The sequence below is a fragment of the Pseudopipra pipra genome, chromosome 2, assembly GCF_036250125.1.
Source record: "Pseudopipra pipra isolate bDixPip1 chromosome 2, bDixPip1.hap1, whole genome shotgun sequence".
NCBI classification, from domain to species: Eukaryota; Metazoa; Chordata; class Aves; order Passeriformes; family Pipridae; genus Pseudopipra; species Pseudopipra pipra.
Genome location: NC_087550.1, coordinates 87,723,594 through 87,747,075, shown reverse-complemented (window position 1 = coordinate 87,747,075; position 23,482 = coordinate 87,723,594). Strand labels below are relative to the sequence as shown.

The following is a 23,482-nucleotide window of genomic DNA, read 5'->3' as shown; positions in this document are numbered from 1 at the left end:
TGTACATGGTGATGGGGCTTTCTGAATTTCTTTCTTGCAGAGGACCCAGTCTGAATCTCTGACTGATTTGAGCTGTACCCCAGAAGAAGAAGAAGAGGATGATGCTGTATTCAAACCCAGCAATCAAGAACTGCCATGGACCGCAGCTGCAACACAGGATGCTGTTTCCTGGCCAAAGCCCAGAATGCCTGAGGACCTCCCCCCTGCTTTGAGACCAGTGATGACTCAGCCTGCTTCTGAGCCTGCTGCTGTACAGGGAGCCCTGCTTCCAGATAATAAGCCACAGGACTGCCAACCGGTGCTAGAAACAACACGTGAAGAGTCTGAGTCCTCATTGCTGATAGAAGACAAAGAGCCCACAACTTCTTCCTACTCCAGTCCAGACAGAGAAGTAAAAAAGCAAGAAGATTCCTCAGAAACACTGGTTCTCTTGTCTGGGGATGTGAGTGATATGTCAATCAATATTTTAAATCAAGAAAATAAGGAACATCCTACTGTGTTTCCAGTAAATAAAATACCATCCGAAGAAAATATTCCAATTAGTAAGAATAGTGTTGTATTATTGGGAAGGTCAGACGAGAATATACAGAAGGATGATCGGGTACCTGTGGAAATGTCCTGTAGTGAAGAGGCAAAGAAAGAGTTTACTCTATTGTCAGAGTCCAGCAAGGAGTTTTTTGTGGGTTCTTCCCAACCCACAGACTCGTTCCATGTTTCACATCCTGCTTCCTCAGTGTGGATGGGATCATCTACTTCCTGCTCTCTAGAGAAAATAAAGACTGCACAAGAGGCAGCTGCTTCTGGTAAGAGCAGTCAGTCACTGGTCCACAAAGAGGAACTACTGGGGAACAAAGCTGAAAAAGTAGTCAGTGAACTCAATGCCTTCAGAAAGTTTTCTGTTTCCTCTGCACGAGAGAGACCAAGAACCAGAAGCCTACACTTCCCAGAAAGATCAGAGCTGGAAAGCTCATTAAATACTGGATTCTTCCTGTCCAAAGAAAAGGTCTCCTCAAGAAATGAGAAGTGGAAAGAAGACTTCCAGAAGGGATCAGAGCTGGACGAGGAAAAAAGTAGCAACAAAAAGCAGACCTCGCTGGCAGAGTCTGACTCTGAGAACACAGAACCTACAGAAATTTTGGCTGGTTATGTTTCTCTGGCTGTTGATGCAGTGCTGATGCCAAGCAATTCTTTGGTGGTATCCCAGAATCAGCCAAGCTGTAAAGATAAAAGTCCTTTTCAAGTGAAACTTAGATCCACCTCACTGTCCTTGAAATATGGAGACAACTCATCACCAGAATCAAAAGAGATTAAAAGATACAGTGCAGAATTTAATTTAGAAAATGAGGGATTGACTTCCTTTCTAAAAGGTGATAAGGCAGAGATCAAAAAACCAGCCAATACAAATATTGGTGATTCTTTAAATGAAAAGATCAAACCCAAAGCAAAGTCCTCTGAACAACTTAGCAGCAAACCTCCACTGCCTAAAAAGCCAGCATTGCAAAACATAACCATCCCAAACACTACTGCAAACAAGGAGAAGCAGGAAAAATCTATGCATTCTCCCGAATCCAGAAGTGAAGACAAAGACTTGGAGAAACAGTCAAATTCTGGTAAAGTGCCTGGTAAGACTCCCAGAATTTTCTAAAATTACCTTCACTTGCAAAGAGTGACCTTATCCTGAGAGAGTGAGAGGCAGCACTGTTGTCAGTCACGACACTAATGAGCACCAGCTGATGGCTCTGCCTTCAGTGGTGTTACTCCATGATTCTCCCTTGCTGAAAAGATTATCAGAAAGACAGCAGGCGAGAAACAGCAGACAGAATAAGATGGTTTTGCCTCTGATTTTTGCATTTCAGGGCATTGTTTAAGGGATGTTCAAAGTGACACTCAGAAAATAAAGTGCATTAGCAAGTACTGGGAAACGGAAATACCAGACCACTAACTGTCCCCATTTAGAGCTGCTGCATGGCAGTTCAAAAGCCAGGAGCACATATTACGTGTAGTGCCCTGTGTGGGATGAGTGACTCAGACCTCTAGACCTTCTTTTCACCATAGCATTGAGACAGAAATGCAATGAGGCCCATCTTTGCCTTCCATGATCAACACACCATTTACTTATTGCCTCCTGCGAGCTTTGCTTATTCATTTATCCACCTTTATCATTAGTCATTGCTTGTTTAAAACAAAAATTAACAACCCTGCAGCTTCCTGGAGTTTAAAGCCAGGAGAGACCATAAGTTTGTGTCTGCTGCAGATTTTTAAATTTCACCCTGTTGTCTCTATTATATAATTGGGTTAGCATTTAAAAAAAAATCAGTCCTCTGGAGACTGATATGCTGTGGGCTGCAGGCAGGGAACAGAAGACTGGAAGTGGCACTAGTGTCTGAGGCCTTTGCAGTGACAGTAAACAAGTTTGGTGAAGCACACTCAAGCAATTCTAGCAGGAGACCTCTGCTCTTCATTTCAGAGAACAGCCAAGAGAGGAAAAAATAAATCCTTAGGTCTTCTGATATATGGGAGAAAATTATTCCCTGCCCTGGACGTGTCTGGTCATGGGTTTGATGTTAAGAATGTGAGGAGAAGATGCTGGACAAGCAAATGACAAGGTTTCTCTGTGCCATTGCAGAGCTCCCCTACTCTGGTTGCTCTTCTCTGTTTGGGGTCAGTCTCTGAGCTTTGGAGTGGGGAAGCACCAAGCAGCAGAAGACCTCAGGGCACAAGAGGCCACTTGTCCTATAGGGTGACAGAAGTCTCTTCTGGCCTCAGAGACTGCTGCTGCCCTGAGTGGCATCTGATTCCAGCTGTTGTCTGCCTCAGCATCGCAGATATTTTTGCAAGACTCTGGCCATGTTTACAGATTCCTGCTCTCCCAGCAGTCATAAAGGAGGGGATTCGTTGGCATCCACAGCTGTAAGAGGTCCCTACAGCCATTTAGCCAGAGCCTCCCCACATCCTACAGGCAAGGCAAGAGATACACATATATATGTGTGTGTAATACATATGTATATAATCTCAGTGCTCCCTTTAAAAGCATTTTCCCCTCTCTGCTGCCCTGACTAGTAGATTATTTGCAGTGATGCCCACATCTCTGATGGATTGAGATTTTGGGGACGGTCGTACTGGGAACAAATGAGGAGGAGACCTAGCACAGGTTGGTCTGGCAGGGGATTGAGAAAAGCAGTGGGAGCACCAGTACTCCTGCACAGAGCCCTTTATCTCTTCCCTCTTGCTGAGTCCCAGGGTGCCTCCAGATGGAGTGGGGCAGGAGACAATTAGTGCTGAGGGAAGGGAGAAGGGAAAGAAATGAAGCTGGGGAGACATATCTCCTCCAGGCTTCTCCTGTGGCTCCTCAGCCCTAGGGTGAAGGAGACTCCTGCTCCCAGGCTCAGGACTGCCCTCTGCAAAATAGGATCTGTGGGCAAGAGTCATGCCCCAGTCTCCCTGATAGGAATGCATGCACCTGGAATCTGAAACAGGGTTAAGAAGCCCTTTTTGAACATGTACTGAGAGTATTACACCAAATCTATATGTCCTGGGGTTGTTTAACATGATGGTTGAGATTGGTCTGTGATGGTAACTAGTTTTTTTCCTTATATACTGCCCCACTGATCTTACTGTATCAACTGAAGCAGAGCTGCTACAGGTTTCCTCCTATCTCCAGCTTTGAGTTGCTTGGTAATAGGTTCTGATGTAAGGGCATGCCAGGACTCAAGAGTTTAATTCTAAATACAAAGCAGTTTGCTCCAAACTGACCCGAGGTCCTTCCTATCCCATGGCAGAACTTTCTCTTTAGGCATCTGACCAAGCACTACCTTCTACCCACCCAGCCTTCTCCTAGTCCTTGAGTTCATCAGCCCTTTCAAAGAGCTGTGGTCACCATCAGGAGACACTTTATGCTGTCAAGGAGTTTCTTTCCACATTGCGTTAGGAATTCCCTGTGCTGAACAAGAAGACAAGCTGTGAAATGGTGATGTAAGGGGGTGCAGTTCCCTTCTCATGTATACTCATCTCGAAAAAGTTTGCTGTGTGATGGGGTCAGCAGGAGCAATTTGGTTCATTCAGTTCAAATTTTAGCTTTTCAGCATTCCTGGTACCAAAGACAACAGGAAGGCTGATGGAATGCTGGCTTACCACTGCAGGTGAAAGCAACACTCCTGCTCCATGGAGTTTTCTGAGGAAATAGTTGGGGATTATTTGGCCTCTGTTGGGCTGCAAGGTGGCTCTTTAATGGATGTGTGAATATTCTGTGATTAGTCACCCCAGGAGGAGTAATTTTTAAGTTTCTAGAGCTAAAGGCACGAGTCTTTGCGAGATTTAAAAGGTTAAACTGTGTTGTTTGTAGTTGACAGACTTTGCTATAAATCCTGTAAAGGGCAGAAACAATTACCATATGCTAACAGGTTATTACAAGAGCAAAACCATAAGCAATACCTATGTGAATGTGCATATTAGGATATATAAAAATCAGCCACTGAGGAGCTGTAGTGGGAGACATGTTCTAAACAGAGAAAAGGAGGAGGAAGGACATCAGGGAAGGACAATGGATGTAACAGTGAATGAAATTGGTGTGCTTTGTCTGGTAAATAGAGGCTCTGAAATTACAAGAAAAATGTTTCTATCTACATCAAAAAGACATTGCTTTAATGCTGTCCTGGCTACAGCTAAAAACAAAGCTGTCTTCTCCTTTTCCTTTCTTTTTTTTTCTTTTTTTCCAAAAGAATTTGCTTTCTCAGTTGTGTCAGTCTGTTTTGCAACATGGCTGTATTCCAGCCATAGATACACTTTGATGCAAACAGTAGTTTCTTGTGTAAAAAGGACTCTCCTGGCATCTGTGGTATAGATCCAATCAAAAGTCAAATACCTCACAGAGCAGCTTAGAGAAGAAGGAAGTGACAGAAATACTTAGCCAAATCTTTTAGAATAGCTTTGAAATTAAGGAATCAGGTCTGTATACTGAAACGAATGCATGTAGTGCTTTAATAAACAAAGGGAAATATGTAGGCCAGGATATACTACATGCTATATGCATTTGTAAAGCCCTTCTTAAAATAACTGGTGTTTTATAAATGAGCAAAGATAAAACAGTGTGGAATTAAATATGCATGCATAAGCAGTGTTATAAAACAATGATACTTGCATACAGAGGGTGTTATCTCCCTGTGTAAAGTTGTTTGGATTAGTTTTGAGCATGTTTGCTTTTAAAACACTCAGGGAATCACAAGCTAGCTTTGCTTGCTTTTAATAGTTTGACTTTCAAAAGGCTCTAATATTCTGCCTCTGACCTTTCCCCTGCACAGATATACAGCAAGACTAACCACTCTTTGCAGTACTTGCAGATATAGAATGTTCTTTTCCAGGTATGAGATTTAAATGTTATAAAGAGCCTCTGCTATATTATCTTTGTGTACAGAGGCTTTTAGATTTAAAGAAAATGGATACATATCTGAGGCCATCTCTAAAAAAGACAATCTCAGGGTAATGTTTGAATATGTCTTTGCTGTGATTATCCATGTAAGCAACACACACACAGAGATACATTTGAATACAGAGTATATCTGTCTGTCAGTAGACAGGAATAGGTATGTATTTCTCTTTCACGTTCTCTGTGTGTGTGTATAAACTGATGCACAATAACAAGTCAGTCACAGATCTCCTTTTGCACATAAAGATTAATGTTTTATCTTCATCTTGTTCACACAACCAGTCTGACACATATTACATGATAATATCCAACTATCAATGAGAAGTGCACACATTCATTTCCACAATATTTAAGCAAAAGAAATTTTGTAAGACCAGAACTTTAGTCTGAGGAAAAAAAAAAGTAAGTTGTTTCAGTAAGATACTGAGGGAAACAGATGCCTGCATTAAATGGGGTTGCAGCAGGGGAATTTCCCCCTTTAGGAGACTACTGAGGCAGCCAGCCCTGCTGCTGTCAGACCAGTGGAGGGGAGCTCGGGGCATTCTGATGTGCAGGAGGGAACTGAAGTGGTGAAGAATGCAAACAGAGCAGCTGGTTTTGTGACTGTTCATGTGAGTTTCGTGGCTGTGGGAAAGACGTGAAGGGAAGGCTTCAGCAGCCTCTGGGCACGGTTTCCAGTGGCAGCAGAAGACCTCAGTAGTCTACACTAATTTCTGGTTTTAATATTTGGTGACATTATGCACAGAGTGGCTTGACAAGTTCTGACCTGGTATCTTTCCGTCATTGGTAACTTAACCCAAGGGGAGGAAGGGGCTTTTCTCTTTCAAAATAGCCTGAGGCCAAGCCAGCTCCAAGGAAACCAGGGAAAGATGCAATCATGAGGTTAAAACGGTGAGTGAATGAGAGAAAAATTGCTGCCAGCTATGTCCTTTATTAGCTTATGAAGTTATTAAGTAACAAGTTGAATAGCACATTGTTTAAAATAACATGTTGTAATAAAAACTGAAGAATATGATTCAGATTGTAGTTTTACTCAGAAAATCTCCCAAGTGTAACGCAGGAGGCTCGGCCCTGCTTTGCCAGAGGAGAAGTGAAACACTGTGGTCTGTTGAACTTGCACAGCTTCCGAGAGAGGATGCCACTGCTTGCATTTTGTACTGTATTATCTCCCTAAAAGTGGCATTGATCAGCTGGGTGCTTCTGTGCTTGTTGCTGAGCATGTGACATGCAGCAGAAACAGGAATTAAAATTGTCCTTTTGAGTACTTTTGGTTCCACTCTGACTACACAATTCCTTAAACACTGTGCTTTGCCACGTGGTGAGCCATAAAAGCACAGGGGCTATCCCATGACTGGATGAGATAAGACTAAAAGAGCTTGTTCAAGGTGATCAGGCTGTTATGAATGGAGGAGGATGTGCAAGCAGCACTTCTCTTGAGAACAGTCATTTCCTGAGAAAGCTTTTTGTCTCTTGATGTCTCTTAGGGTACCAAGAGCTTCATACGACAGTCTCAGGTCACCTTAAACTGCCAACTCGTGCTATCAACTGCCATGCTATCTCCTGGATTACTTCACCACCTTTCATCCTTCTGGCTGGAACAGTGGTGCATGTATACTGCCAAGAAACCTTATCTAGTTGGAGGTGGGAGGATGTAAAGCACCTCTGGGCAATGGGAAAGATAATAAATAGTGAATATGCCTCTTCTACCACTTACAGTAATTCTGGCTGACAGATGAGGTAGCAAATCCTGCGTGGGTTGCATGTGATGATTTTTTGCTGAAGATAAGGCATTTCCTCTGCTTTGCCTGCCTTTCTGGCTTTCTGCAGCAAAGAATCTCACAAGAACAAGGGCAGAACCTAATTGCTCAAAGATAAAAGAAAGCCTTTCCCAGAGGCAGATCAGCTCTTGATCCTCTATAGGTGATACTACTCTGCTGTCCTAAGTCAGGCCCATACAGATACATATAAAATCTTTTAGATTATGTTAAAGAGCTTTTGTTCCCTTTTGTCACGGGGGCATTCTGATACCATCTCTTATGGGATGATACTTGCCCCTAATTTGGCTGCTTTCTGATTGGCATGACTAGGATGTCTGGCGTCTTATCAGAGAGATTTGTCTAAAGACTGAAGGTGCTTGATGCCTTCGTTAGAGTATCTGCCTTATGAAAAACATTGTTGTAATATCAGCCTCCAGACATATCGCTGCAGGACTAGGAGCCCTGTTGTGCCAGGCAGTGCACATTGCAATAACAGCAAGATGAATCCTAAATTCATGAGGATGACAGAGAAATGGAAGCACAGGTAGCAATAAGACCATTACATGTAGAACAGTAAATAGAACCTGGACATAGCAGTCATTTTGTCAGTATTGATTGTGTGGTAGAAGCAGAAAAGGAAGAATGTTGATGTTTACAGAAAGCTCCTGTGGTGTGACAGAGAAAATGGGACAAAACACAAAGGGGGATTTGGAGTAACAGTGACTAGGTTGTACATCACTAGCAGCATCAAGGGAGAAACCAGGTTCCCAGTATCATTGAAAAGTTGATGAGTGGATTGAAAAGGGCCTGCAGGGTAAAGACGTTGGAGTTTTTGAGGACCAAGACATTACAAATGGCGAAGGAAGGTGAAAAGATGGTCAAATAGTTTGTGTGTGGTGGTGTGTACAGCCAGAGAGCTCTTCTCAGCTCCGAGGAACACTAGACATCACCTTCAGTAGTGGCACTGACCTGCATACCGTGTAGTGCTTTGGGAACTGATGAAGCTTAGCACCTGGTTTTCCTGGTCCTGCCCAAATTGCTCACCACCTTAAAAGGTGCAGGTGAGTTTAAGGGCAGGGCCTGCAAGCAAAGGAGGGAATGTGATGGCAGATGCATTAACAGATATCACATCAGTTAACTCTGTGGGTGAACTTATGAAGAAGTTTGTCCTAGGATACTCAGAGAAGATGGGCTAGCAGTCCTTGAGCTGCTAGTGGTTATCTTGGAGAACTGTGGAAGTTAAGGGTCACTGACTGATGTGTACAAGAAACCATTTCAAGAAACCATGAAGTGGCATAGGCCTTCCACTTCAGCTGATGCTAACACCATTTCATCTCAAGTGTCAGTTCTGAGCAGTGTATTTGCAGAAGATTTGAACCAAATTAGGACAATTCCTATAAAAGCAAGAGCGATCTAGAGAATATTTTTAATCAAAGTAGTTAAAAAAGTAGAGAAAACATTGTGTTAGTCTTCAAATGTATAACAGGCTGCCACAAGGAGTCTATGAGTAATCTGCTCATGTCCATAGTGTGTAGGAGAAGTAGTTAAGGATTTAAATTGCAACAAGGAAGATTTAACTTACTGTATAGGCAAAAAAAAAAAGTAGAAAAAAAAAGAGCCATGCTATAGGATAGGTTGCCTAGGGAGACTGAGACCTGTCCTGTCTTTGCAGAGTTAGATAGATAAATATTTGTGAGGAAACAGTTTATGTGTTATTGATCTTTCAGCTGATCTTGCCTTGCAGCTGAAGGATAGACTACACGACATCTTGAGATCTCTCCCAGCCTCATTCTCTACTATCCTGTAAAATGAGACAAAAATGAAGCAGGGAGAGCCATTGAAAGGCAGAAAAAGCTGGCAATGGGAAAAAGATTATGGGAGGAGCAGCTGTTGTCATGTAAAGAGTTAGGTGGGATGCAGAGAATTGGAGTAACATGCTGTGCAAAAGGGAGGGATGTTCAGGGGCCCTGCTTTATCTGTGCTGTATTTTAACATCTGGACTTTCTGGCTTGTTTCTTTCATGAGGTGAAAGTGAAGGGAAATGCAGGCATCAGCTGGCAAAACATCTTGCTTTGGTGTTAAAGCAAAACGTGGGGGTTTTTCTCTCCTTAGCTGACATAGGCTTTACAACTGGTCTGTCTCTGGTGAGATATAACAATGACTTGAGAAAATACCTGAGCAAACTAAGTTTGTGAGTTTTCATTATGTGCCTGAATTTGCAGACTCCAGCTCTTGGGAAAGATTCCTCTCTTCCATCTCCCATGCCTTCATGATGCATTTCAAATGTGCCTTCAGAGACATTTGCCTGCTTTCCTGATTGGGGCCACGTTGCTCCAAACTAGAACACTACCCTTCAGAAACGTGCCTGACAGCTCCACAGGGTCCTGTGGCTGGGAGGCCCAGCTCTGTGCCAGCAGAGAAGCTGAGCCCTAAAGGGCTCTGGGGCAGTAATCCTTTCTGGCTGGGTCTGCCTCTTCCTGTGTCCCTGAACAGGATGCTGACTACATAAACTTTTCCAAGGGGCAGGACCACGTGTGATTTGAGGATGAGAAGCTTAACTTCTGCTCTGAAATAGCCTTTTGTACATGTTGGTAACATCAGTGACCAGAAATGGTTGGGAAAGGTTAAATCAATCTTTCTGGCTCTAAGGTTGTTAGTACTGTTCTTGTTCCTCTTTTAAACTATACAGAAGCTCCACAGTAGTTGGAAAATTCAATTTTGGGTGCAGTGTGAGCCAATGAAAAAGTGGAGAACCTCGGGGATGGAGCAAACAGAGCTACTGAGACTCTTCTCCTGATCCAGTTCTGTTCAGTGAATAGACAGGATTTCCCTTCCCAGAATATTTGAATAGAGGGTATTTCACTTCCCCATACCTCTGGATACTGCATATCCCTGGGTGGCAGTTGCGAGGACAGCAAGGTACCACTTTAGAACCTCTACTCTAGAAAGTGCTTTTTTTTCTCATCTCACTGAAGTCTCAGTTCTGGTAGAGCACCATGAAAGTGACTGGGACCAGTGAAAAGCAGATCAGTGTCAGGAGGGATAAGTCAAAGTAAACCTCACGTCCAAAGACAAGAAAATCACATCATGGTTTTAGTGGTATTTCTGTGTGGTCAGATGCCACAGACTGCTGTGCGCAGTCACCCACGGCACCTGCAGACACCATGGTGCTCTTAAAGGGGTGGAAGGAAGGCAGGAACCAGAGTAAGACATCAGCTGCTGCTGCATAGGCATCAGAATCACAGAATATGGTGAGTTGTAAGGGACTCACAAGGATCATCAAGTCCAACCCTTAGCCCTGCACAGGACCATCCCCAAGAGTCACACCATGTGCCCAAGAGTATCATCCAAACACTTCTTGAACTCTGTCAGGCTTGGTGCTGTGACCACTTCCCTGGGGAGCCTGTTCCAGTGCCCAACCCCCCTCTCGGTGAAGAACCTTTTCCTAAAATCCAACCTAAACCTCCCCTGACACAATTTCAGGCCATTCCCTTGGGTCCAGTCACTGGTCATCACAGAGAAGAGATCAGTGCCTGCCCCTTCCTCTTCCCCTCAGAGAAAGTTGTAGACTGCGATGAGGTCTTCCCTCAGTCTCCTCTTCTCCAGAAGAGCAGGAGCTGAGGGCAGCCGCAGTGGGGAAGAAGTTGCCTTTGCAACACCACAGTCCACATGTGTCCAGCTTTGAATCAGCATCTGCTTGTCTCTAAGAGGTTATGGAAGAGGGAAGAGAAGGAGAGACCTTGGGAAATGGGTAGATTAGTGAAGTTTGGTTCATGTTTCAGCATCTCCCTCACATGAGGGCAGTGACACTGCGATTCCAGCTGAACAAAGATGCAAAGTGCTTTTCACCAGTAGAATGATAACTTAAACAAGCAAGCACAGGAAAAGTGCTCTCTGGAGACCAAACTAAATAGAATTCCTGTTTATCTAGGCTGTTTTCACATCCTTGGCCCAATCAGAGTATTGAGCAAGTATGAGTTGAAGCTGATTACAACTCTTTTTCCTATAACCATGTACATAAACAATTTGTCAACAGAGAAAAGTGTGCCTTCCCCTATGGCTACTGGAGACTCTGGAAGAGATCCTGACACTCCAGCAGAGCCAGCCTGGATTTCCATTGCAAGGCAAAAGCAGAGGGGCATGCAGCAGGAGAAGGACAGAGAAAAGCTTGTGGCTCCGGATATTAAGACAGATACAGAGAAAAAGAATAAAGAAAAGGAACAAACAGAGGTACTTATAGTAAAAATTTGTGATGCTTTTGTATCACCTTCCTATAGTATTCTTTGAATCTACTGCTATATTAACAGTCATGCCGTAATCATTACAGATACTCAATGAGTATAACCATAAGTAACAAAGACAGAGTATAACCATAAGTAACAAAGACAGTGCTCTCAGAAATATGTTACAGATTCAGAGTTCTCTGATTTTTCAGATATGTAATTGTGTATTTCCAGGAAATCCTGGAACTATGTGAAGTGTGTAAAATTTCTTGGCATACCTACCAGATCTGACATGTGTATTGGATGCTAAAATATTGCAAATGAGGTGCTAAATTGTAGTTTCTGATCCTTCTCAAAGCAGAGGAAATATGTTCTCTTTAACTATCCTTCTAAGCACAGCATTTCATTGAACCTCCTCCTGTACCTCCTGACTGATTTAACACTGAATGAAGAGCTCGTTCCCAGAAGCTCCTAGGTAACAATTTTTAGAGCCTTGAGAATTGAAATAGGATAAAAATAACTTTTGTATTTGTAGAGAGTGCCAAGATATAAATTCTGGTTCCCTGTATATGGATAATTCAGAAGCACATGTGGTGCCATGGAATATGGGCTGACACTGCTTTTTCAAAGATCCCATGCAAAAGAGGGTGATACCTGTAGGAAGCGATCTTCCCAGATGACAGAGCTGTGCCAGCAGAAGTGCTCGGCATGAATCCAGAACACTGATAAGGCTTGCCTAGTACTGGACTATCTCACGGAGCAGCAGCATGCAAGTGCTGCCTGTTTTGCACCCTGCACAAGAAGAACCCTGCACTGATACAGGAACATGTGTGTCTTATACCAGTATAGCATTCCCAGTGCAAATGGCCTACTTTCTTGCTTCACATGGTACTGTTAGAAACCCAAGCAGCTGTCTCATATCCCAGAATAAGAGAAGATTTCTAGATGATGAAAAATAGCAGTGGTTAGATTAACAAGAAATAATACCTAATAAGATGTCTAGGCAAGCTTATGAACTGCAGTAATGCCTAACATGGTCACAGCACTTAGATAACAAGGGCTTAAATGAACCCAAAATACAGTTTCTATGTCAGAACTAGAAACTCTAGATTTTATCTGGCAGTGATTTCTAAATTCATGCTGTGCATTTTATTTCTCTATAGCAGCTAACAGAGAAACATGCCAAGATGCTCCTGACTGCAGCATATGAGGCTTGGTGCCACAGTGCTACTCCCACTGTCTCCTTCTCCCACCAGGCACCAGGCACTATCATTTCAGGATAGTTTTTGATACTGGCAAGAAAATCTATGGGAGGATGTGTTTGATTTCTTTTTTGTGAAAAATCCATTTACCATCAACTGTCCCAAAATACAGTGCCCTTACCCACAAAATCTGAGAGGTGGAAGGGAAATATGAGAGAACGAGAGCGTTTCCAAATCCTATATATGCTAGCAGAGATGTGTAAAGGACTTGAAATGCATTTTGCATTGAAGACTATAATTACTTACTCATAGATACCATTATGAATAAGAGATACAGATGGATAGTTTTAATTTGTAAAGTTGAGTATCATGGACGTTAACGTGAAACCGCTGGAACGTTCTGAACAGGTATCAGCCCCAGGGAGAGGACTGGGACCGATGTGTGTTGAAATGTGGCCGGCACCACATCCACTCCATTAGCTTATGTTCTTCCAAACTGGACTCATTCTCCCTGCATTACTTAGATTTTATCCCTCTCTGTGCCTAGGGGTCAGCGAAGCAACAGCGGAGCAAAACATCCTACTTGGCAGCTAAAAGCGCTTCTGAGGAGCAGAGGAAAGACACAAAGTCTGAAGAGAAGGAGCCTCTGCTGAGAACCAATTCACTTTCACAATATGTCCCTGGTAGGAAACAAAATGCTTAAAATGTCGGCTGTTATCTCACAACCTTGTCAGAAAAGTGTGCTTGAGTGTGCTGCAAAAGGAGTAGGAGCTAGATCCTAATCTCCTCCTCAGCCCCACATCAACCAGATGAAAACTCAGAGAGTTTTCTCAGCTCTGACATCTGGGGTTTTATTGGGTGGCATATTCTTTTGACCAGTTTGATTACAAACAAAAGAGTAACAAGAAGTAGCAAAAACTCGAGTAAGGTGAATTGAGAATGCTAGGCCATTTTACTGGATGAGGACCCAAAGGCACCATCCCACTGCAAAATGTAAGCAAAAATATTTTCAATAGCATTCAATTTTAATGTGACTTCCTCAGCGAGCTGAAATGATGTGATAACAAACTGTCTGACCATTAGTCCTCCCACAATAACTTTGTACATCTCTTTGGTAAATTAAAATTTGAAAGAAGGCAGAAAGGTATAAAATTCCTGTGAGTTGGATGCTGGGTAAAGAAGGAATTTGCAAGTGAATGCTTTTGCTAATGAAAAGACTCTCTGTTCTTTGGCCTGGGTGTTAACACAGGGCCCAGCAAGGAATCCAGGTCATCATGTTGTGTTTTGGTAAATTTAGGGATCAAAAGATATAAGTGATAAGAAAAACACTGTATTACTTAGAGTACAAAATGGTAATTTCCTCAATAACTTATTGCAGAAGAAGCTTCCATGTGAAATGTAAAGATATTCTACCATAGGGCAATGCATGGAAAGTATTTAGTAAAAGAGCTCGGGTGTTTAGCTGCACAGCAAGCAAGTGTAAAATGCCCATGTGTTTTATTCACAGTAGCTCCATCACCTGCACTGGCAGATAAGGAGGAAATAGGCCACTTGAAGAAAGCTAGTAATGCTGCTCCAGATGAGCCATTGTGGATGGAACTGGCCAAAAAGAAATCTCAAGCTTGGAGTGATATGCCGCAGATTATAAAATAGAATGATGCAAACAAATAGCATCTTTCATAATTAAGTCAACTACTTAACTGAACTTCTACATACCAGCTAATCACAGTGAAGAATCTCTTGATACGGAAGAAGGATTTTATTATACAGCTGTGGAGAAAGTGTGCAATAGGTGCAGTCAAAAAGTTTACCTTCAACTTTTTAGCAATCAGGATTGCAATGGCAATGGATTACTTCGGTTATGCTAAGGACGTACTTATACTTTGGAAAATAAAACTTTTGCCTTACGTATTTCCTGCATTTTCTGCTTTTAATTATGTTTGCATCAAAACAGGATCTTTGTTAAACTTTGCTGAACTTCTGTTGTTGCGGGAAAATTCCCTTTCTTATGGGTTTCTCTGTTTACATTTACAAATTGTGCACTAACAGCCCGATTCTGTGGATGTGTTTCACTGGAATCGCCTGACACACTTCCTACCAAAGCTGTTAGGCCCATGGTGGTATTCACGAATAGCTGCTGGCGAGTGCTCCATTAAAACGTGTTGCCCGAGCGGTGTGTTTGCCTGGCTGAGCCGATGGTGCAGTTTCTGGGGTTGGGTTACATTTCAGGAGGCACAAATACCCACATTTATGCGTGACCACGAATAAAAATTCCTCGTCTCCTTCTCTGAGCAACCTTGGTTGCACAATGTTTGCAAGCAAGTGAGCAGTAAGGAAACTGAACTGCAGTTGGAAGCTCAGCAGTGCATTCACAGTTGCTTTCCTACATGAATTTATCTGGTTGTAACTGGCTTTCCTTTTTGTGAAAGCTTTGTAATCAGTTAGGAGGATGGTATTAGTAGCAATGGAAAATATGAATTTAATTAAGAACTGAAAATCCTTGAACTAAAGTCCAAACTGAAATGCTTGGAAAAACTGTGAATTTCATCATAGTGTCAGCTTCACATAACATCCCCTACATAATCTTAATTCTTCTCAATAAAAATCAGTAACATACAGATAGAACGTCTGTACTTGACTACCTTTATCTAACATTCTCATGCTCATTGACCTGAATCTTCCCCACCAGTTTGGGACTCCCACTCATGAAGTCTCCTAGGCTCTTCACTTCCACTTGTTTAACGAGATTGACAATATAAATCATTTGTTGCTGATTGACCAAAGTCACTCTGAACATATTTTAAGACCTCCCTGTGAGTTAAAGAAGCAAAGGACAAACCCTGTCATGCCCCACTGCTAAGGCAAGCATTTCATGGGTGAATACTCCTGTATTAGCACTGTACTCCCTGGCTTTATTTATGTTTGTATCAGTAATTTTGTTCTTCTTGTCACATTAATGTTCTTTTTGGAAAAATGTGGGCAGACTTTAGGAAATATAGGATTTGCAATTTCAAAACCTTGTCTTCTCCTCAGAGATGGGGAGGAAAACCCAAGCCTCTCGGTAATGACAACAACATTTTGTAATGAATAAAGAAACAGAGAGTTGAGCATGTGAATATCCAACACACTGCTAAAGGTTTTCAGTCAGGTTGTCTTTCATCATTGAAAATACCAGAAGGGAAAACAAATTTTCTGTTTGTCAAGGCCTTTGGACACAGACAGTCAGCCTGCATCACTGCCGAAATCCGCCTGCACAGCTGCTGGAGGCCTGATGGGGCTTCTGCACAGACCTGCTCCAGCCCATCACAGCAGCTGTCAGTGGTCCCCACCCAAATAGGTTTCTGCCAGCTGTCCCAGGGTTTTCTCCTTCCTGCAGATCACAGAAAGCAGTGTGGGATACCCACTGAAATCAGAAGCCATAAGACAGCTCTCTGTTAAACAGATCCACACCAGAAATAGTAATTTAATTACAAATAGGAAGTTAATTACAGGACGTGCAACCTTGGGCTCAACTATCTGAAGTTTGGTTCTGCAAAAACTTCCACACTGCTCCCCCACGAGCAAGCATCCTTTATTTCAAGTGACTTTTGGGGTTTTTTTGTGGTATTCAAATCATACTCTAGGACCTACAGTGGAAAAAGGCACATTTTTCAGATACAATAAAAACCATCTTTAACCCCCTGTCCTTCCAAAACACCCTTTCTGTAATAAATAACTAATTAGCATAAAGTGTAATTTTAAGATATGGTGTTACCTTTTGTAGCAATCTTGAAAAAACCCAAATAGTTTCTGTATTAAAGGAATATACTATATTAAAAAAGACCAAATTTGTATTCTCTAGTTATTGTCACCCCATGAAAAGAGCACATTGTTTCCAGGAAATGTAGTTAAAGGTACGGTCTGTCTCCTTACAATTCCCTCCCTGTTTAAAACAATTAAAACTGTGTTGAATCACAACTGAATTCCTGGAGCATGACCTGTGCAGTGTATGGGGAAGAGTACAAATCTCTTGGACTGTCTCCTATTTTCATAGACAGATGCTCAGGAATAATGTAGGTGAAAGGCAGAGGTATCGTGGTAAGCCCTGCACTATCTCAAGGGGAACAAGTCCCTTGTCCAACTCCCTTGCAGACATGTCAAGGAGAGGAGGTGAATGGACGACCAGCTCTTCATGGAGCACAGCCCTGTGCCACACCTGCCCTACACCTCCTGTGCCATTTGGGATCTAGATTTGGGAGCATGCTGAGGCAGGAACCATCGGCTGGACAATTTTGCCATTGACTGTGATGAGGTCCAGGTATTGCTGCCTTAGGGTTTCTGGTGGTTCGACTCACTTCCATGTTTTCAGTGCCAAGTGGATGAGAATGACTGCTGTGAGTGGTGACAGCCAGCATTGTGGATTCCTACAAGCCCATGACCATCATCTGACCTTCAGGGGAACGGACTGCAGCCCCACAGGCTGCTCAGGCCTACCGGAAACAAACTCAGGATCTTGACCAATTCTGCCATAATCACGGACCAGTTCAAGTGTCTCAAAATGTGCTTCAGAGGAGCAGTAACATGATCTGCTTCTTTTCACACAATGCAGAGTTACATTGGAACAGATTGCCACAGGAGGTTGTAGACACCATAGGTTTAATTGAGTTCAGAATGCAGATAGGCAAACAAGTGGAAGACAAAACCCATCAAATGCTGCTCAACACAAAAAGTGGGGCCTTGGCTTGGGATATTGTGAGTGTCTTTGGCAGGCAATGTCACTGGTCTTCTTCATGTTCTCTTAGCACTGCCAATGTGCCTTGCCTTTGTGCAAGCAAAGACACTTGCCTACTTAAACCTCTGATATGATGGCCAGGTGAATTTTTATTTTCTCACAGTGTTGGTTTGTACCCAGATTTCTAAGTGAAAGGGTCATGCAGGTAGGACTCGCTCTAGGTGTCTTGTCAACAGGTAGACAGGAAATAGTTTTAGAGCCCATATATTCTTCTTTGGTCAAATGGTTCATTTGTGAAAATGGAAAGATGGAAACACAAATGTAGTGCTCTCCTCTGTATGAACAGTGATTTTTGTTTCACATTCAGTACCACCAGAAAAGCCTTTCAGATCTGATCAGCTTTCCTGAGGATGTCACTGTACTTTTCCAATGGCGAAGCAATATAACTGACTCAGCTGGTCCATTTTGCTCATGCAGCTGCCATATATACCGTTGGAATATGACATCTAATGAAAATAAAATGTAAAAATTCACCCTTCGTTCATGACTCATGCACATAAACTAACAGAGCTGGAATTACAGTCAAAGAACAACAAAATGGACTTGAAAAATAGAAGTTTCCTCTCCCAGAAGTGCTGCATGAGACATCTTTGGCTTTCTGTTTAACAAGCAAGGTGTCTTCCCAGGGGTGAAGAGCCTCACACAATGCAAATGAAATTGTCTATCAACCATCTTTCAGTGCAAAACCTCTAAATTTCATGACTTATGCAGTTTACTTGTTGGATTATCCTAACCAGCTACCTCCTAATGTTTAGTAATTTTAAGTGAAAAATAATTTTTAATAGACAGCGATATGCAATAATTTTTTAAGGCCAAATATCCCCCTGGCCTTTACTTTGATATGGTGTTTTGCACTTTGGTGCCTTTGACAGTAAAAATGTTTACTAAATCTGTTGCATTTTTTCAAAATGAATTTTGTTGCCTGTGAAAATATCCAGCAGCAGCATAAGAAGCAGCTTGCTGTAATTTTGCAATGCCATTAATTCCCTTTTAGTCTCGGGGAGCACAATAAACTTGCCAAAATGTTTGCTTGGTATACATGATGAGCACTTTGCTGTGGGTAACAAAAGTTTAATTACAGGATTTTGTGTTTGTGTTTAGAAGATAACTTTGTACTGTTACAGAGTCAAAAAAAATAAATCCATTTGTGAACACTGGGCAGTGCTGCACATCATTAAAAACCCTAGGGGGAAATGTAGCCCTGTGTGATCCTGCACAATGTGGCTACATGGGATTAACTCTTGTAGGAGAAGGCATTTCAGTTCTAAGTGGGCACAGGTCTCAGGCTCACATTCAGTGTTTGCCAAGATGCTCAGTAAGTGACAGGAATCATGGAGGTTTTATAGTGTGGGATCATTTATTGTCTGACTTCACAAAATAATATCACATAAAGATTTTTTATGGACTATTAGTCCCAAATAATTCTCAGCATCATGTTACACTTGAAGCTGGGGACTGATGGTACATGTATTCACAGACTATTCACATCTTCTTCCTTTGCAGTATCCTGCAGCACCTTTGCTGCAGATTCCAACTCTCTATTTACACTGGCTGTATTCCCAGAAGAAAACCACTCTAGCTCACCTATGGCAGCTTAAATGGAGATCATTCAGGGCAATGTTGAACTATTTCCCTCTCCAGGATACCAAATCACTCTCTGATCCCAAACAGTTCTTAAAACTGTTAGGAATGCAACTAAGAGAATGTAAGATATTACTGAAGCAAAGTGATAGAGAGTAATTTTTCTTCCTTCCATCTCACACACCTTCACATTGAGTACTTTTATTGTTGATTTCTTTTTGCTTTGTTTGTTTACTTATACAAATAAGTATGAAATGGTATATGTTTTAGGTTCATAATTCTACTGATGTCTATTCAAGGATGCTGAGCCAGATATTGTGGTATCTTAACTAATGGTTGCAAGTAGTTCCCTTTTTTCCCCAAATATGGTTTGATTTCTCAAGTTTAGAATTGACACATAAATTACTACCCTGCCTTTGAGAGTCAGCTCTTCCTGAGAAACTTCTAATTAAAAAAAAGGAAAAAGAAAGAATTCTCTGTTCACTGTCTACTAAAAAAGGGCACTTTGCACCAATGAGTCCTGCAATGATTATCAGTGCATGGCTTCCACACTGTCACTTGTCACCCATGCTGGCAGCTCTGAGATGACAAAGCAAACGGGTCACTCATGCTGCTCTTGGGCCAGGCCACGGAAAACTATGGTGCCTTCAGTGATGGTGAGAAGGCAGAAAAACCCAGCAAGCCCCTCCTCTTGCAAACCACTATCTGTGCTGCCCTCCCCAACCAGCAGTTGGTACCAGACCATGTTGAGATGAGGCAACAGTAGTTACATATCTCTGGGCTCCAACTCCAGTCACAGGACTGTTTGTGCAAGTGGCAGCCCAAGCTGCTGTAAAGATTTCAACACTGTATCAGAAACTGGAAGTCGCTGAACTGCAGAGCCGAGTTTGTCCCAAAGTCATGCTCTGGTGATGGTGTCTCACAAAGAAACCTGATTTTCATATTATTTTTATTCCCACTGCCCCAAATTTAACAAGACTACCAGTAAACCCCTGCAAACCATTGCCTGCAATGAAGAACCAAGGAGAATGGTCTGGAAAATGCAGAGAAAAACAAGCGGAGTTATGACAAGAGAAGAATTCAGTTAATAACCCTTCAGGAAAATAAAAGCCACCTTTCTCTGCAGAAATAACACAGACTCCTATTTAATAAGCTGTTGGCTCGTCCTCACTGCACTCAGCACCGGAGATAATTTTGATGGGCAGGCTGCCTGCAGACAAGGCAGCAGAATAAGGTCCTGAGCCTGTCCAGGCAAAACAGACATCATCTTCCCCATCTAGCCACTCCTTTAAACAAGACTCGCTTTCTTTTAACTCCTTTGCCTCTTCCTGCAGCAGTCACCTCAAGTACACAGAAGGGATTGCTTTTTGCCTAATGAGGCCTGTGGTTTGGTTCATGCCTTTATTTTGAACCAGAGAAGACTCCCAAGTAAGAGGAGTAGTGTCATGAGTCACTTCCTCTCCCCTAACCTTGTGGCACTGCAAAGCTTGCTCATATGCTCCTTCAAACCCCTGGGTGGTTCAATGGTGCAGTAAATCCAGCTCCAGCGCTCACAGGACATGCTCACGACACCGGATGTGCTGCCCCTGCTTTTCTGCAGCACAGCACTGTGGTGGGCACAGCCTGCATACGGCAGTGTTACAGTCTCACAAGGGAAAAAAAAGCAATGCAAAGAAAAGAAGTCGAAGCTAGAGATAATGGAAGGAACCTTTCCACCTCAGAAGGGAATTCTTTGCTGCTTCCTCCTCTGTGATTCTCTCTTTTCCAGGTGTGCTGAAGCAGCCTGCAGAGAGCCACCTGCCACCCAGGGGTGCCTGTATTTCCAGAGCCAGCTACTGAGCTCGGTTGGTCAGTGGAGCGCAGAGCATGAGCAGCCCGGGGCAGTGGGTTGCAAGGCACTTCTGATGGTGGATGGTGCTGTCAGCTGCTCTCCAGAGAGACACTGAGCCTTTGAATTGCCTTTTCAAGCCACAGTTTCCCCAGTTAATGTGAGGGTATAATTTATCTTACCTTGTGATCACGGACAAGAGATTGGAGAGGCAGATTTTACTGTGACCTACTTCCCTAAAGCAGGATGGGAAGGAGGGTTTTGCTTTGGCTTAGCAAAAACGCAGCGTTGGCTGTCAGAGCCTGTTTATGTGGGCTTAGGTTTTCATGCGGGGAAAGCAGAGGGTGGTTATTTAATCTGGTAGACTTATGCTGTTTTCCTCATTTGCTTTACTCCATTGCTCAAACACCTCCCCAAACCCATCTACCAAAGTAAGCCATCCCCTCTCCAGCTCCTGTGTGACATGACCCTGGCACAGAGCCACAGAACAGTAACACTCAGACTGAGTCTTGGAAGTTACACCAAGGATATCAGAGGAGAAGAGTTGGTTTCCTCAGCAGCTTTTACATAATTGATGGACAAAAAGGGATTCTCTTAACTATATGCATGTCTCAGAAATTGGCTTGAGTAATTTGGAATTCTTGTTAGCAAGTAACAGACAAGTTTCAGAGAGGGCAGAGGGACATGAGGCTAATTTCTTGCATAACATTATTGAAATACAACTGAAGTATAAAGTCAAATTTAAAAGAGATAATAAAAACCTCCATCTTGTCTAAATAAAATGAAATAACCTTTTAATTTTATGCTTATCTGATATGCAAGCTCATAATTTCAAATTATTAAAATATTTGATTTTAGACGTGAATTCTTGTTCCCAGGACATAAGACGTAAGACATACTTCCTCCTAATTTAGTGGGCAATTGCTGCTTTAATTAAGAAACAATTTCAGGTCCTGAATTCTGCCTTCCCTTCAAACAACCCAGTACAATTTGGAGCTTTTATACTTGGGCACAGAAACTGTTTTGATCAAACTGGAGTCCAATGTCTGTCTCTTCCTCTGCAGCCTGTGAGTTTTACTTGCTTGAAAGGACTTCTTGGTCTTGAGTGGTGCTGGGACACCAGCCCTGACACATTCAGCAACTTCAGCCCTGACTCTGACAATTTATTTTAGGGGGAATTTTTCTATTTACACACCAAAACAACTGAAGTCAGAGCCAGCCCTTCTTCCCTATCAGCAAGCAGTGGTGCAGAAGTGCTGCAGAAGGAACCCCTTTCCTATGCCGTCAAGGCAGATGTTTTTATTATGCACCTCTGGCTACTTTACTAGATCCTGTTTTGCTTTATTCAGCCTGTTAAGTACTGCCTAGAGGAACTCCATGAAGAAGCACCTCTGCTCCCAGGTCCCATGTTAGGGGTGCAAACATGGGCCTGTCACCTGGGGCATGGCCCTGACACCTTCCAATGGGCAGCATGTTGGAGCAGGAGCCTGCAGACGCCTTCCTCAGGCTGCGGCACCATGCATGGCCCTCCAGCTGACCCCAAATTTTACCTTTTATAGTTAAAAGGCTCACTTCAGCTGACTCAATATAATTGAGTCAGTATTCTCAAAATGTTATATATTGATTAATGAGTGAATGAAGCCATTGAATTCTGGCTTCCTGACCCCTCCAAGGTACAGCTGCTGAACTGTTACGCTTTTAATTGTCTTCTGCTTTGTTGCACAAAGAAGTTCATGCTGGTGTTTGCCATGCTTGGGGACTTATTTTGGAGTGGCATATTTTGATTACTCTAGCAAGATGCAGTTATTTGCTTTTTTCTGACTAATACATTTTATGAATCTTCCCTGCTATTAATAAACATAGTGGTGTTTATTTATTGAGACATTTCACAAAAATGCTTTTGAGAGGAAGACAAATTTTATGTTTTGACTAAATAATTAAACATTATTCAAATGTTTGCAACCCCAGCATTCTGGTTACACAAAACAATACTTAGATGATGGCTTTGTTTGCACACTGGGTTAGTATTGTTGGGCTGTAATTAGCAGCAGATACAGTATTAAAAATGTAAACAGGTTCTAATGAAACAAGATGGGCACAATGGTAAGCACAGCCTGAGGGCCAGGCTGCAGCTACACTCTGCACAAAGGTGGTGAGATGTGTTTCTTCCAAGAACCACATACCATCCCAGTTGTGCTCCCTGGGAAACAAGGCCAGCTCTGGGCTCATACTCTTGCACCTGGCAACCTCACCTAAATTCAGAGGGAAGAGGAGACACATCCTGCAGCATGGGAGAGACAGGGAGGAAAGCCATGGCTTTCCACACAAGTCCACTTCACTTAAGCCCATTGTAATACTCTTTGGTTTGTCCTTGCATTTTTCCCCCTTCAGCTCTGGTGGTCAGGGACAACACTCAGCCCTTGATGGTTTCAAGGTTCAATTATCCATAAACAGGAGTCATCCTTGGAACATGTCAGTACACATGTGCCTAGCTCTGTAGCCTGTAATCACCTTAAAAACCAAATGATTCTGCATATGTCAACCTTGTCATTCGTTACAGCTCTGTTTCTCTCAGGATGGGAATAACAGCAGTATTATGCATGACATGCAATATGCTACTGATACAGCTGTTGCAGTTATCAAACTCTTCATCACCGACACGGTACAAGCCTCAAAAGGGTTTATCAACTGCTTCATC

General features: G+C 42.6%; 1 protein-coding gene across 4 annotated transcripts in view; it reads left to right on the top strand.

The window, feature by feature from the left end:
* The window catches only part of CRACDL (CRACD like), a 46,110-nt gene extending 29,549 nt beyond the window's left edge, over positions 1 to 16,561 (top strand). For 3 of the 4 annotated variants that reach the window (XM_064646268.1, XM_064646270.1, XM_064646267.1), the window contains 4 exons: positions 41 to 1,622; positions 11,216 to 11,409; positions 13,152 to 13,287; positions 14,112 to 16,561. In XM_064646268.1, coding sequence (XP_064502338.1) covers positions 41 to 1,622; positions 11,216 to 11,409; positions 13,152 to 13,287; positions 14,112 to 14,257 — 2,058 coding nt within the window. In that variant the 3' untranslated portion in view covers positions 14,258 to 16,561. The remainder of the gene's footprint in view (positions 1 to 40; positions 1,623 to 11,215; positions 11,410 to 13,151; positions 13,288 to 14,111) is intronic. The other variant, XM_064646269.1, reaches the window with a different exon arrangement.
* Positions 16,562 to 23,482: the final 6,921 nt, after the last annotated feature.